General features: G+C 36.2%; 1 protein-coding gene across 2 annotated transcripts in view; it reads left to right on the top strand.

Annotated features, from left to right (window-relative positions):
- Window positions 1-17,323, top strand: part of CFAP97 (cilia and flagella associated protein 97) — a 33,950-nt gene continuing 16,627 nt past the window's right edge. Inside the window, exons 1-2 of one of the 2 annotated variants that reach the window (XM_036894224.2) lie at window positions 1-127; window positions 7,379-8,442. In XM_036894224.2, the coding sequence (XP_036750119.2) occupies window positions 7,395-8,442 (1,048 nt within the window). In that variant the 5' untranslated portion in view covers window positions 1-127; window positions 7,379-7,394. Of the gene's footprint in view, window positions 226-7,378; window positions 8,443-17,323 lie in introns of both variants that reach the window. The other variant, XM_036894225.2, reaches the window with a different exon arrangement.

Raw genomic sequence — 17,323 nt, 5'->3', positions numbered from 1 at the left:
TTCCGGAAGCCTGCGCGGCGCCTCTGGGAGCCGCCGGGAGGGGCCGCGAGCGCGCGTCTGCGCCTGCGCTCCAGCCGGGAACGCCGCGGGCTGCGCGGGAGGAGGCGGAAGGGGCCCCAGTCCTCAGGTGAGCACCCCGCGGCGGCCCGGGTGTTCTCCGCCACCCTTCTTCCGTTCGGAAGCCGTTTCCCCTCTCCGGAGCGCATGCAGGGGCGAACACTCAGGGTCGGTATAAGGAAGCCTGCGCGGTAGGTTAGGACGGCGGGCCGGCCGCGCGGCCAGCCCCTCAGGCGTGGGTGTAACCATAACAGAGGCGTCGGCGCCGGCCGCAGGTGGTGCCAGTGCCCCGGCCAGTCCCGGAGGGAGCTTGCGGCCTGCCCTCAGGACGCATTCGGAGTGGCTGCGGGGCCCGAGTCGGCCCCGAGCCAAGAAGCGGCCGCGACCGGGCCCCGGGCTCAGGGCGCCGCCACCCACCTCCGCAGACCGGGACCCGAACCGTGAGGCCCGAGGGGCTGTAGGTTATCTTCCGCCCCTTCGGGGGTCCGCAGAGGGTGGTGCACCGAGCCTCGAGTTCCTGGAAACCCCGTGTCAGGCCTAGATTTTCGAATATATACCAAACTACGGAAACGTAAGGTGACACTAAAAATGACAGTTTAAAAAATGCCAGATTGTTACCTGTGTGTTTTCCTGAGATATCGGCAAAGCATTCGTATTTCTGTTGCTGTCTGCAGGAGTTACTCAAGTGGTGAGTGTCCAGGTGACTTCCTGACAGCTGTGACCACTGTCTTTATTGAGCACCTCAGGGTTATATGTTATGACGAACTATCATTAATTTTTACCCCTAACCAATATGTCGTTTAAGAGAATCGTTACGATCTTATGAACCCCATTTTTTAAAATTATCAATTCTCTAGTGTAAATTGAATCTCACTAACTTTGAAGTAGATGTTACCAAAAGAATTGCTTAGTGGATGGGATCGTTGGATAATTTTCCTGTAAATTTAAGTTAAATCACCGGAGTGTTTAAATCTTTATAAAAACCCTGTTGGGTATTATGAACCTAAATTTAAACCTGAAAAGTCTCCCAGGCACCGAGTCTTATGACCTGTGACCACTTAGGGAAGCAGATGCTTCCAGTTATTGGGGATCACATGAACCAGCAAATGCGGATACGGGGATGATTGATTCTGGCGGAGTAGGGGAGACAATTACGGGAAACCGTCAAGGAAACTTGCTCAGAGAAAAGACATGAGTTTTCTGCTTACAGAGCTAGCAAAGAGCAGAACTAGGGCCCAATATTAAGTTTCCAAACATCTTCATAGATTAAATATTCTTTGAATGTCTTAATTTGTCAGGTCCTACTTTAGGCATCGGGGATATAAGGTGAGTGAAGTACCCTGAGTTCCCAGTCTGGTGAAGAGACAAGCAGGGCAGGAAACTGTTAGCTATGAAAAACAAGGATTTCTAAGGATCTGTAGTCACTGAGGTTATGGATAGACTTTGGAATTTAGACCTAGTTCATAAAATGTTATGGTTGGGAACGATCACATCCTCCCCATGCATGAGTTTCCCCTGAAGCATCCCAGCAAGTAGACATTGTCATTCCTTTAACATTATCTAGTAACTTACGGCTCATAATCTTAGAAAGTAGCCCCTTCCATTTTTTAGCGGTTCTTATGTTAATCTCAGAACACCTTTCGTATGCACTCCATCTCCTGATGCTAGTTCTACTTCTGGAACTACAAATTAAAAAATAAGTTTACTAATGTTTTCATATCACAGTCCTTCAATTATCTGAATACATCCTTTCCCTTATTCATTACTTCTACTAGCTTTAAGCCCCTTGTTCTGGAAACGATGTCATGCCTTAGATTCTAGACTCCATTATAGCACCCAGAACTTAATGTTTTATTCAAGAAGTAGTTTGACCAAGCAGAATATAATGCAAGCAGTCGTGGACTGTGTTGCTATTGCGATATGATGTAAGACCATGCTAGTCTTTTGGTTTCCAAGTCATGCTTTTGCCCCTTGGTGAGCTCCGTTTTTTTTTTTTTAATGAATCTTCTTTTAATTTGGGATCTTCATTATGCCTTCCCTCCTCACCCCACCCTGCCTCCTTCTGTATCTGCGCTGTTAGTGTGTTGTTTGGCTGTCTCAGAATATCCCTTCTTACTAAGTCTTCGGCTTATTAATATTCCTCTGCTTTTTTTCAGTAAAGCATAATCATTAAGAGTGGTGACTCTGGCCAGACTCCATGGATTCAGATCCTGACTCTACTGCTTTCTGGCTGTGTGATCTTGAGCATGTCAGTTAACCATTGTGTGCCTCAGTTTTCTCACCTCTAACCTCAAACTCATTTTACCAGGATGAAATGAGTTGATTGATGAAAAAGTGCTTAGAACAGTGCTTGGCACATAATAAAATCTTTATGAATGTTAGCTGCTTTTCCATTTATGCAGAACCTTTTGAAACTTTATTTTTAAACTATCCGTCTCATTTTCTTTTATTTACAAGTTTTATAAAGCTTGAAGCCATTAAGAGGCATACTTGTAAAAACTGATGCTTTAAATTGGTCAAGTCATTAGTATTTGCTAGGCCTTAGTTTCTCATTTCCTAATGTAAGAGGGTAAGATCTTTTCCTTTCAGGGCTGTTGGGAAACCCTGAGGGTAGGGGTAGGGTATTAGCCCTCACATTGATTCTGTGCCATGCCCATCATCAGGAACTCTCCTTGAAGGTCTTCAGGGATCACCAGCAGAGATGCCACATACCAAAAGAGGAGGCATGCTGGAAACTTCAAGTTCAGTGACTTCCAGAATTATTACCCTCCTTAGCAGAAATACCTTTGGAAATAACTACTCCATTTGGAAAGGGGGTGTAAAAGTCACCAGTTCAGAGTGGGATAGAGTCACAGGTTAATTCAGAGTTTTAAATTCTAGTTACCTAGGTTAGCACTTCTTAATTTACCTAAGGCTACTGGTTTAATTTGTGGTACCAGGGAGATCTATTCTGAATTTGTTAGAGGAAAACTGCTATATGGCAAATCCAGCAAAATGTGTGGCAAATACTGGTATGTGTATCCAATTTTACCTGTACAGGTGCTCCTTCCTTTGCAAAAAACTATTCCTTAGCCATATTGCTAAACAGATTCCATTTTCCTGCAAAAATCCCAATAAAATAAAAGGATCTTATTATCTTGCCCATGGTTTACCATCAAATAAATCATAGATGTCACAACAGTGTGTTTAAAAGGTTAAAAAAAAAAAGGTCTCAGTTCCTAGACTTAATGGAAGGACTGTATTTTGAAGCAAAATAGAACAGTGATTAATAATATGGGCATGCCTGCTTTAGAATCCTGACTGTACCATTTAATTAGCTGTGGGACTTTGAGAATTTCTTGCTCTGCTTCATTGTCTTCGTTGTAAAATGGGAATGATAGAACATCTTAAACTTGTAAAGATTACATGAGTTAATACTTATGCACTTAGAACAAGGCTGACACACATGTACATTTTTATGCATACTTTTTAAAACTTTTATCTACTCAGTATATTTTTACATGTTAGTAGAATAGAATAGCAACAACACTAATACAAGTTGAGATTTAGTTATGTTAGTAATTTTATTTCCTTAAAAATGTAAACAGATTTTTCTGAGGGGTGGAACTTGACTGATGGGATCATTATTTTTTAAATATTTGTTTTTTAAACTGGCTGGGATAGTTTTTTCCATGTGTTATGTTATGAAACCATGTGCTTCTAGAATTTGAAGACACTTACTAAAAAAATTTTTTTAACCACTATGGTATTCTTAACCCTAACAAAGTGAGAAAGAGGAAAAATAACCACAACTCTTTTTATTTCAGCCCTTGACATTTTGGATTAAAGGGTATATTACGAAGAGGAGTAACTAAAGGGGAATTTAATGACAGTGTTTATAAGAACTACCTATTATTCACTGGCTGGTTTTGATTTGTTGTCTTTCTTTTTGAACCCAGTTGAGCAGAATTGGGATAATGATCAGTCATACTCTTTAAGTTTGTGATGACTCATCATAGGCTCTGCCAGAGTCTGTATTTTCCCCCTTCATCCACTTACACAGCCTCATTTCCTCCTCCTCCACAGGTTCATACTCTTAGATATTAATGTATTCCTTTCCAGTCCATGCTGTATAACTTTATATGTTTGTGCCCAGGAAGAATTTAGTATTGTGTATGTTTTAAGTTTCATATAATTGTTCATTTATTTCTGCTCTTTTATTAACATTATTTTTGTCAATCTAGTTCATCCTTTTTGACATTTTGCTTACCCAGTTTCTTCTTACTAGAGATTGAGTTTTTTCTAACTCATTGCCATTACAGTGTTATGATGAACATCCCTGTGCATGCTCCCAGGAACACCCAACTGGGAAGTGGCAGAGCCAAGTTTGAGCTGGTGTATGTGACTCAGTTCATTCTTTTTCACTGTGCAGACTCCCAGTCATCAATTACTTCCTTAATTTATTGCAGGACATCATTATGAGAACACTAATACAAAAATGCATAGGATTGTTAGTTTTTCTTCTAACAGGTGAACTCCTAATTTTTGTCTTTTCCCCCTGTTTTTATTTAAATGTGTAGATTGTATTAATCCAGTATGGATAACAATTTTGTGTTCTGCATTTTTCATGCTGATGTAGCACCTAAATAGGGTCCACAAGCTTTTTCAGTAAAGGGTCAGTTGGTAAATATCTTAGGCTTTGTGGGCTATACCATTTCTGTCACAACTACTCAACTCTGCAGTTGTATTGTGACAGCTGTCAGACACCATACCTAACCCTGGGAGCAAGGCTGTGTTCCAATAAAACTATTTACAAAAACAAATGCAGGCCAGACGTGACCTGTACACAGTATTTGCTGACCACTGATTTAAAATATTATTTTAATGGAATAATAATATTCCTCAATTCAGGTTCTTTCAGTATTACAAATAATGCTGTAATGGATACCATTCCATCTTTTTAGTATTACATTATTAGAGCAAGATTCCAGAAATGAACGTACTAATTTAGAAGGTTTGTGGCTTTTTTGTGACTGAAAACAATAGCCAAATGCCTTTAAAAGAGACAAGTTTTAGTTTTTTTTTATAAATAAATTGAGAGAATAGGCTAATTTCAATATGAATAAATATATCTAAAACCTTGTTAGATATCTTTCTTTTGAGGATTTTGGGAAGAGGTTTCCTTCTGTTAATTTTAAAATGTGAAAAGGGCATTAATTTGTGCTGTGGGAAATAAGATGTAGTTAGTATTAGATCTAAGTTTTATAATCTTATTTTTCTTAAACCTTATACATCTTATTTCAGTTTAAATCTAATGTGTTAGAATTTAAAAACTTAATTTACTTTGCTTAAATTTTCACTTAGCTTAAGCCTCCCTGAACATTGGAAGCCATTTGCAAATTCACTTACTTAACAGCACAGTTTCAATTTTAGTATATTTAATTTTCCCAAGTACCTCAAACACCTGACAAGGCACAACCTAGAGAGCTAATAAAGGAAATCTTACTATGCACTTAGACATTTTTTAATAAACCTTTCAGGTCTAAACTTACTGATTTAATTAGATTCCCTGAAGCATTTAAAAGTTGATTACAAAGAGTTAAATTTTTATAAGTTTAGTAGCCAGAATCAAATTCTTCAAAACCTTAAAAGCAGAAAGATAAAATGTATCACACATACCTTAATCTAACATTAACCTATTGTATTAGTATTTACAAGTTTGGCTGATTTTTAAACCTTATCTGTACTTGTCTTTATAGGTTGCAGTCACTTAAATGAAGGCTGCTGAATATCATGGCTGATTCAGAAAGATATTTTATATAATCTTTTATTGTTTGATTTGGTGTAAGGGAATTAATCATAATTTGAATATAGTGAGCCCATAATTAGATTGTTCGCTATACATACATACATACTTTTCTTTAACATGGCTTATATTATTTGTCCTTTTTGAATATCATTTGGACAAACAGCTTTCACAGAATTAGTTTTTCATTTTTAAGTCTATTTTGTGTTTTTTGTTTTTCAGAGCTACATTCTCCAGCTTGAGCAGTTGAGCCCCTTTAAACTGGATCCTTTGTTTTATTACCACTACCCAGGCATATTTGAATATTGTGCTTCTGACAATAGTAAAATACTCTAGGCTTTTGTTTTTCTTTACCCCTAGAAATAGTATCTAGAATCAGCTGCCTTCCAAGGAGTCCTGGGTTTTTGTTTATTTGTTTGTTTAGTAGAGAATAATATTAGAGGTCAAACTCTAAATTCAAACTTGCAATAGACATATTACAATAGTATGACACTGCTGCACGGACTACTGTGATAAAAGTATTTTTTAAAGGGTATTACTACATACCAAGGTTTCTAATTTGATTTCAACTGTGTGAAGTATTAAAATATTTTTAAATCATTTTTAATTTTTATCATAGTTGTACATATATAAATTTACAGGTTAACTTATAATTTAAACTCTATAACCAAAATTAGTCCCTATACCATGCTATAGGCAACTACTTTTAACATTTTTATCCATTTCTTCTAATACTTAACTGCATGTGTCTAAATAATATGTTGTAATTTTTCCATTTTAGACAGCCTGTGAAATAAGACTTTTACCTAGACTTCCTTTTAACACAGACATATATACTTCTCCCCTGTCATTTTCTATATGTGGTTATGTCACAGTATGTGATTAAATATTCAGAAGTTTGACCTCGAGCTTACATACGTGTGTGTGTGTGTGTGTGTGTGTGTGTGTGTGTGTGTGTGTGTATAGAATGAGAGAGAGACTGTAAATGTGCCTTAGAGTTTTTGTTCTTTAAGAATGGATGGGGGAAGTTTACTTTTAATAGGATTCATCTCCTGCTTCTTGCTGAGTAACTATGGTGAAAAAGCAGAGGACAAAGACAAGTACTGAAATAGGGAAGTTTGTCAATCTACACTGAACTACTTGCACTAAAATAATATGTGTTTAGGCTGACTTAGCTGATGATCTGAGATTTTAACACCATCCTTTCTTATTCTGAACTCTACTTAATTTATAGAAGGCAGATTTTCCTTAGGGTTCACCTAGGTATCCATGTTTGAGATATGCCTGCCTTCATCATCTATTACTGTTTTCTTGTGAACTGAAGTGTTAGATTTATTTTTCAAATCACTGGTACAATTTGTTACTATCCCTGTAGCCTCATTATCACTTAAATAAATTTTTGTTTTTGGTGTGTTTTTTTGTCATGCTTCTCTTTATATATTATGCAAACTTCTCAGTTTGAGATGTGCAATTACTATATAAAAATGTATTTGGAAATTACTATTTGTCTGATGGCTGCACTTTCATCTTTTCCAGGTATATTTTTGCCATCATGGATCCGTTCGCAGATATATCAGAAGGTGAAGTGGACCATTCTTTCTTTGATAGTGACTTTGAAGAAGCAAAGAAATGTGAAAGTAACTCCATTTTTGACAAGCAAAATAGTGGCACTGAGGAGAGAATAGATGAAGATATGGAAAATGTAAATTTGAAATTTGGAATGCAAAGAAAGGAAAGTGAACTTACAGAGAAAAGAGATGAAATAAAAGAGAAAACCTCTCCAGAAGAGCATGCTGTAGAAAATCTTAATACACAAACCAGAAATTCTTTATCATCAACCACTTCTTCAAGATCAGAAAAATTATGTGATGTTACAACAGGACATAAAATACACTTGCCCATTCCAAACAGAATTCCCAAAATTATAAAAGAGGGTGAAGATGATTACTATACAGATGGAGAGGAAAGCAGTGATGATGGGAAAAAGCATCATGTTCGGTCCAAGTCAAGTAAACCATCTAATAACTTTAGAAAAAACATAAGTAAAAAGTATTCCAAAAGGAGTTCCTCTTCCACCTCTTTCTCTTTGTCCTCCTCATCTTCAGTTTCAGGTACAGATTGTTCAGATGCTGAGTCTGACAACTGTATATCTGATTCATCTCCATCATTCAAGAAACGCCTCTCTGTTGTAACCCACCTGTCACCAAAACAGAAATATAAACCAGGCATAAAATCAACAGAAACACAGCCTTCAAGTGGTAAACCAATAGTCGGTGACTACACAGAGGAATCTGAAGATACTGTGACAGATGTCACTCCTTTATCGACTCCAGACATCAGCCCTATTCAGTCTTTTGAACTGGGTACCTCAATTAATCAAAAAGTAAAAGTTAAAAGACAAGAAAATGTGAGTCAAGAAGTATATGGAACTGTTGAGGATTTAAAAAATGAGTCAAAATCTTTGAAATCAGCCAAAAAAGGGAAAGAAAAACACATGCCCAATCTCATCTCGAAACCTTCAGTGTTAGATTCCACTTCAGACCACAAGTACAACCAAAAAGTCTTACACGACACAATGGATTTGAATCACCTTTTGAAAGGTAATTTTCTGTTTTAAAATTGTGTGTTAAACTTAATGGTATATTGAGATTAATTACTAAGTACTGTGAATTTGCATTGATTTTTGTAGTACATATGATAACGTTGTTTAGGATAATATAGTAACCTCACAAATTTTCCATTTTACCATAAAATATACCTAGAATATCATTCTATATAATATTGCAAAGCTAATCAACTAGGACTAGAAACTATAGCAGACCTTAAACAGTGAAGGGCTTGGGCTTGACACCTCCCCCAGTGCAGTCAAAAATCCACATTCAACTTTTGATTCCCTCAAATTTAATTAATAGCCTATTATTGACTGGAAGACTTGTCAATAACATAAAACAGTTGATTAACACATTTTGTTTGTCTATTAGGTACTATCTTCTCTCTTCTATAAATAAAGCTAGAGAAAATGTTTTTCAAATTGTCACAGATATCCAAAAAAAAACCCCAATATATTTATTGAAAAAAATTCACATGTAAGTGGACTTGAGCAGTTCAGACCTGTGTGTTCAAGTGTCATCTATACTTCACAATGATAACATTTTAGTACCTTACAAACTCAAAATGCCAGGGGGACCAGAGAGTTACGATAAATGAGAGAAATGGAGCCAGATGTTTCCCACATCGGATAAAGACAGGGGCTTAAGGTATATGTCACTTTCTTCTTTAAGAAAGGCAAGAGTACCAAGGTTAAAGTAATCTGACCTGTTATTTTCATATCAGGAAAAATGGCATGAATGCTGACAAATGAAAAGAACTCACAATAAACTGAAGGGAGCTAATTCAGATTTGAAGTTAAAGGCTAAATAAAGACCATTACTTGAAAATAATCACCAAGCTGATGAAATAGCATAATTGAAGTTTTAGTTGCTATAAGATACAAATATTTTTTAATTAGAATGATTTCTATTGCTGTATTTCTGTATCAGTTTATTATCATCCATTATTTATTTTGAAAGCAACATTATACTCCAGGTGAAATAAAACCACTTCAGACTTTGATCTTTGCACTAACTAATATAATAACTATAAAGATATTAGGCTTGCAGGTTAAGTTTTAGGTCAATTAAAGGTAACATTTTAAAGTTATAAATAAGATTCTCTGTCTTTGAAATGTTAGTTGAAAGATACTTTAGCTGATAATTCACATATGGTGGCAGTGTAAGGGAATAAGTACATCCCTTATTTAATCAAATAATTCTCATTCAGATTGATGAAGTGTATTTTAGAGCATTTTATCCTATGAATGTTCCCTCTTTAGTAGGTTTTCTTTTCCCTTTGCTCTGGTTGTACCTATTGATTGTTCAGTGTTTGAAAAAATCATACTCTTGGCATTAGTTATCACCATCTAGTGGTTAAGCCTCCACTTGTTGTATCTTTCCTGATAAATGCTCATTCAGTCTCTTAAAACTTTCAGGGTTGAGTAGTTTTCTATTCTTGCCTTTCTGCTTCTTCCTCTAACAACCAGATTTTTTTTTTTTTTTTTTAGATAATTATTTTTTATTGAAGGGTAGTTGACACACAGTATTACATTACATTAGTTTCAGGTGTACAACACAGTGATTCAACATTTATATACATGATAATTCTAAGTACCAGCTATCACCATACCAAGTTGTTACAATATTTTGACTATATTCCTTATGCTATACATTACATCCCGGTTGCTTATTTATTTTACAATTGGAAGTGTGTACTTTTTCTTGGTTGTTGTTGTTAGGGCATCTCTCATATTTATTGATCAAATGGTTGTTAACAACAATAAAATTCTGTATAGGGGAGTCAATGCTCAATGCACAATCATTAATCCACCCCAAGCCTAATTCTCAACAGTCTCCAATCTTCTGAAGCATAACGAACAAGTTCTTACATGGAGAACAAATTCTTACATAGTGAATAAGTTACATGGTGAACAGTACAAGGGCAGTCATCACAGAAACTTTTGGTTTTGCTCATGCATTATGAACTATAAACAGTCAGTTCAAATATGAATACACATTTGATTTTTATACTTGATTTATATGTGGATACCACATTTCTCTCTTTATTATTTTTAATAAGATGCTGAAGTGGTAGGTAGATACAACATAAAGGTAGAAAACATAGTTTAGTGTTGTAAGAGAGCAAATGTAGATGATCAGGTGTGTGCCTGTAGACTATGTGTTAATCCAAGCTAGACAAGGGCAATAAAACATCCACATATGCAGAAGATTTCTCTCAGAACAGGGGGGGTGAGGTTCTAAGCCTCACCTCTGTTGATCCCCAATTTCTCACCTGATGACCCCCCTGCGACTGTGCCTGTCTTAGGTAACAACCAGATTTTTTTTACAAGTAAATTAGTCCTACTAGCTTCCTTCTTAACTCTTCAGTGGGCTTACTCATATTAAAAATAAAATCCAAATTCCTTTTCATAACTTAACAAACCAAATAATGGTTCTCATTCTAGGTAGTGCATTAGTGTCACCTGGAAAAAAAAAAACTATTAACTATTGAAACAAATATTCATCCCTAGGCTCTGCCATAGGGATTTTGGTGCACTTGGTCTGTTATGCTGTTAAAGTTAATGAGAATGTCCTTTTTTTAAAAATCTCTTACTACCTTGCTCCAGTAACATTGCTTCCTTACTGTTCTCAGAATATTTTGCATTTATGGGGCTTTTCTACTTGCTATCAACCTTTTTCTTGGCATAGTCTGCTTCTGTTCCTTAGGTTTCAGCTTTTATCTATCACCTCCTCAGAGATACTTTTTATGAACATGCTATTTATACTAGTTTCACATTCCTACCCTTGCTTTTCTGTCACAAAAGCCTATTGCCTTCCATCAGAATACTTACCAGACCTAGTTTGGTCACCTGTCCCTCTGGAGTGTAAGCAATAGAAGGACATGATCTTATTCTGTGCTAGAATCCCCAAATCTTGCAGGTGTTGGCACATAATAGACAGCATTTGTCAACTGAAGGATCTGTGAGGAAGATTCTTGTTTTTTGCATAGCTCTAATGATTAGGTAATATATTTCATATGTTTCACTGAAATTTGATTTTGTAACAGTTACCCATTCTTAGATTTGCCATCTGAAATACATAGAATAAGTCTGTGCCTCCTTCTGCATTATAATCATCAAAATATTTAATGTTTTCTGGGGAAAATTAAAATTCTTTGTCAAGCCATTCACTTTCTCACTCTTTAAAAATTCTTACGGCCAGTTTCCAGTCCATAAGATGGATTGTGTGGTCCATCAGGCTGATGGTTCGTCAGCTGATGGTTCATCAAGTTGAGGACTGCGTCTGTCTTCATCTTTTCCTGATTTCCATCACTACCCCTAGTGCTCTAGCACTACAGTTTGTGAATTTTTTGGCATAGGACCAAAAACATTTACACTGTTTAAGAATTACTGAGAACCCCACAAAGCTTTCATTTTTGTGAGCTATATCTATAAATCTTTACCATATTAGAAATGAAATCAGAAATTTAAAAAATACTTATTGGTACATAAATAATAGTGATAATAAGCCCATTATGTATTAACGTAAGTAACATGTTTTATGAAACATAACTATTTCAAAGAAATTAGTAATTTTGCTAATCTCTTAATACCAGCAATAGAAGGTAGTTAGACTCTCATATCAGCTTCTGCATACAACTATTACGAATAAAAAAAATCAGCAATATGTTGAGAAGGAAGGAGGATAGTAAGAATGCATGCTAATTGTACAACCAACTTTATCCACTAGGTTGGAGCTTCTTAAATTTTAACACACATATTGATCACTTGGGGAGCCTGTTAAAATGCAGATTCTCGTTCTGTAAATCTGGAGGAGAATCCATGGAGCTACATTTTTAGCCAGCCTGGTGGTGATACCAATGCTGCTGATTCAGGAACCATAGTTTGAATATCAAGACACTAAAATTCTATTTGGTTCCACTGCAAATAAGTACAAGTATCCCTTACTATTCTTATCTAATCCAATTCTGGGACTTTGTTGGGTATAAAAAGCCTGTATGTTTTTAAGTTTTAAATGGGGAAAATAATATACCCACCCAAAATCCCTGAACAGTTTTCCCAAATGTAATTGAAGCACTGAAATACTGTTTCAACAAGGAAGCTAAGCTAAAAATGTAGAAGGAAAGCATTGTTCATACTGCTGCATAGTAGGAAGCCCTGATCTCTGTGACCTGCTAGTAAGTGGTGCACAGGTCTTTTTGATGCACAGGAACAAAGGTGGCATTTTTGCCAGTTAGTACATCTGTTACCAGACTCACTAATAAAACACTCCACCAAAGATTATTTATAATAATAAAGTATTTTAAACACTAAGGTATTTCTTTAGCATTTCAAAATTATTATGCATGCTCAGTTTAACCAGTGAAGCTTTTCAGATCCAAGAGTATTTTCAAAAGTTTTCTGTATTTCTCCCAATATAACTAAACCGTGGACATGGTGAGATGGTGATGTGCTTGGCCAGGCTATGACTTTTCAGCACTCATTTCTCAATATGCTTTATCATTTTCAACTTTACTTCTGTTAGATGTACTTTTCTAGGACTTTTTGGGTCATCTAATTTCTTCACAGTCTTTTCTACTTCTCTGGAAGATAACTCACTTATATGAGGAGGACAATAGTGACAGTGCACAACACATCTTAAAAATTACAAGCACAAGATATGATTCTATTAAGATGCTGCCTGTCAAAGAACAGCTGAGGTAGGAACACAGCATATTCTACATCATCTCAGTCTAAACATTTTCACTAACTTAGCTACAAAGATACAACAGTTTACTGATTCAAATAGCGAATTTTGAGTAAAAAAATTTGCATGCTATTACAAACAATATTGGGCAAGAGTTCAGATGGTGAGTAATGCCTGTAGAGCTGACAATGTTAATATGATTTTTTGGTTTAAAATAACTTTTGTTAATAAATTTAATTTTGTAATTGGAACCACAGAATATTAAGCCTATGAAACAGGTTAGTAAAGGAATATAAAATCAAGTGTCAAACTTACAGGCCATGAAATAATGAAACAGTGTTGAACTTGGATACTTACCAAGTAAGGTGAAGATATTCTGAAAGTAGAATCAGAAAATTTTAGGCTTGAGGGTGTTATCCACATAAACATAGACAAGTGGTAACTATTCTGTGCCCCACTTTCTTCATTTGTAGGATGAAGTAATTGACACTGGTTTCTAAGGTACCTTCTAAATTCAGAGTTCTGGGGTTCTGTGAGAAATACTAAAGGGAAGAGCAGTGTAGTCCAGCATTTTCAGACATATGACTTTAAAATAGGCTTTAAAAATTTAGTAGAGTTTCTGAATATTCAGCCTCCTTTAGCTTGGTTAGGTGGATAATGAGGGACTTCCCACTCCCACCCCAAGCCTGCCTTTGCTCTGTAAATGTTGAAAGGGTGTGGTTGGAATTAGTTCTTTGGGCTTGAGTTGTAAATTGGTGAATGGATAGAGAGGGCATTAAAAAATGAAGTAAACAAAAGTTTAGGCATTGGCTATGGCATGACCAGATTTGAAGGTATGTTTCATACTATCTATAGGTAAAAGGTCAGGTTAGGAAGAACCTGGAGGGTAAAATACAAATATTTTAGAAATGTTTCTCTAATTTTACCACCTAGATTCTGTGTGAAATAATTAGATACCACATTACAGGATATATACTGAGAAGAAAAACTAATATAAGAGAAAGAAATGGAATTAAGGAAGCATTGATGAGCAGAGAAGCTGGTTAAACTTAGTACTAAACTGATACCAACATAGGAGCAGTGAAGTGAAGGGCCTTATTCAGGGGAAGATAAAGACCCTGTTGCAGAAGGGATGCCTGTTAGTACTAGCCCATTATCCCTGGAAGCTCGTTTTACCCCTTTACTGGCAGTCTGCAACAAAGAGGATACAGATAGGCAAGCAGGAAATCTCAGATTCCCTCAACATGCTACCAAGTATTACCAAACATTTGAGAAAAGCTAAAATCAACAGAGGCACCAGACTCACAGATGAAGACTGTAATACTTGAAACACTTAAAAGAGCAAGCTCAGTGATTTTAGGTGGGATCTGCAAGGTTAAAACTATTTTCACTGATAAAACTAAGGCATGATTTGCTTTTTATACTCCCCTCTTATGTGTTTATAGTGGAGTTTTCCAGGGGATACATGAGAGTGACAGCATAAGAGAAAGAATGCAGAATCAGATATGAGACTCCCGCTGTCATCTATTAAGGCAGGCATTAAAAGATTTGCACAAATGTTAAACTTTGCCACTCTTGTTATTTTGTTTTTAAAAATGTGATATTAACAAATGATTGGTTTATTGTTATTTTCAGAAAAATTGATATCTTTAATTTTTCACTTTTTAATTTCTAGAATGTAAAATACTGATAGCTGTAACCCACATAAACATTCTTTGGGGTCCTCAATAATCCTCAAGTATTTAAGTATATAAAAAGCATCTTGAGATCAGAAAGTTTAAGAACTTCTATTCTGGAAGAAATAAATTAAAATATATGATTTGTAGTCTATGAGACAGAAAAAAGTATAGCATAATCAATCTCCCAAAAACTAAAAAAATAGGAAAAAGGAAGAAATAATAAAAAAGCAATAGAAAAAAATTATAGGAAAAGAGATCAAATAATGGATGATTTTAATTTAACAGAAGATACTATCAGATGGAATTAAAATTTTTAAACAAAACCTAAAGAGCTATTTAAAATAATATAGGAAGAATGGAGATAAAGGCTTGAAAAAGATAGGCTAGGCAGATATTAGCAAGGAGAAACAGATGTATCTATCCTATCAGTATACAAAATAAAATTCAAGATATGAAAAGTATTAAAAGGGATGAAGAAGAGTGTTTCACATTAATAAACTGACCAAATATACCAAAAATGTAATTGATTTGAAATGTGTGATAAAAGCTAAACAGAACTAGACAATGAAATTGACAAAGCCATAATCACTGTAGAAGATTGATAGATGATTAGACACCCCCCACCCCCACCAAAAAAGCATTAACACTGCCTACTTGTGGGCTGTACTTGGTCCACAGGTATTTTGTCTCTCAAACAGTACCTTTTTTAAAAATCAGATGTACATCACAGACTTTTTTTAAAGTGATAAAAGTATCAAATGACTATTGCTACATAACATTACCCCAACACTTAGGGTATGGAGAGACTCAAAGTCAGGGGTGACCTGCCAGCTGGGTCCTGGTGTCATCTGAGTGCTGGTTTACTTACATGATAGGTGTCTGGGCTTGGGATGACTTGAAGACCAGGACTGCTGAACAGAGGGCCCATATGTGACTTCTCCATGTGTCCTGGCTTCTTCACATGCAGCAGCCTCAGTGTGGTTGGACTTTTTATACCATGGCTCAGGGCTCCGAACACAGTGTTCTAGGAAAGAAGGCAGAAACCTCATTGTCTTATGACTTAGTTCAGAAGTCACATAGCATCATTTCTTCCATATCCTATTGGTTTTAGTGGTTATAAACCTCCCCAGATTTAAGAGGAGAGACATAGACCCTCCCTCTTAATGGGAAGAACATCAGATGACTTACATGTTTTAAAGCCTCTTTGAGTACAGCCTCCTCTGACTGCACATTGATTTGCATTCCCTCTTTCCAAAGACCCTCCCAACCTGTGATCCATGGTCTGAGTCAGGTCTCCATGTAGCAGAGGCCTGTCGGTCATAATTCCTCAGTTATAACTCTTTGAGTGCTTTGAGAATCTTCTGCCAGGAGAGACTAGGAGGGAGAAATAGTTATATTTTTGAACTCTGTGAGTCCTGACACTTTTATATTCTCTCTAAATTTTGCTTGAAAACTGACCAGTTCCTCTTTTAGCTCATTTCTCTCTTCTCATCCTAATTTATTATTGTAGATAAAATAAACCATTGATACTTTGAACATTCTGCGTGGAGCTCTGCTTAGCCAAATCCACCAGTGAGTCAGTATCTTACCATTTTCCTTGTCATCTCAGCCCGCAGTGTTGCTGAAATTCTGCCACTTAATTCCCTTCATCAGCAATCTCCTGGTCTCTTACCACCTGATCTCAAGGCTAATGCCATGTATTTTAGTTTTTTGTTACAAGTGGTACCCTAATACCTGGTATCAATTTTTTTATTACTATTAGCCTGATAAATCACAAAACTTAGTTGTGTAAAGCAGCAAGCTAGGATGACTCAAAGACTAGGATCATAGTGCCTACCCGTGGCCCCTGTTTGTATTTTGATTTTGTCACAGTGGGCAGCCTCAGTGTAGTCAGACACAGTGGGTGGCTCTGGGTAGGTCAAGCACAAGTATTCTGGTGAATGGGGTAGGGGGTTGGGGACCTCAATCTCCTTTTATGCCTCGCCTGGAAAGACACTTGGGCTGTATCATGTATCATAATGGTCCACACAGTCAGAAGCCTCTCCAGTTTCAACGGAAGGAGACAGCAAGAATGTCACAGTATTTCTCTTCTGACAAATTGTTCACAAAGAAGACAAATTTTGTAACTTTAGTTATTTCTTAAATTGTGGTCTCTCAGTTACAAGTGTTGGGGTGTTTTTTTTTTTTAAGTTTAAAAAGCAAATACCATTTTTTTAAATAGAGATCATGAATATGCCTACAGGCTGGATTTTTTTTTAAGAACTAATAAATATGAATAAGGACTTAATGTGGCTTGGTTATCTGCTACTTGACTGTACGAAAGACATTGGGATAAAATTTCCAGTGACAGCATTACACATAAATTTTTTAAATGCTGTCTAAGCTTAGGTGAAACTGATTCAGTAAATGGTGTTAAGATGACTCTAGAAGTAGCTGTAGTAATTGATGATGGATATGATACTGAACAAGGAGTTTGAACAAAATTGTTAAAGAAAATTAAAGAA

This window comes from Manis pentadactyla, chromosome 7, assembly GCF_030020395.1.
Source record: "Manis pentadactyla isolate mManPen7 chromosome 7, mManPen7.hap1, whole genome shotgun sequence".
NCBI lineage: Eukaryota > Metazoa > Chordata > Mammalia > Pholidota > Manidae > Manis > Manis pentadactyla.
This window is presented reverse-complemented; position numbering and strand designations above follow the sequence as displayed.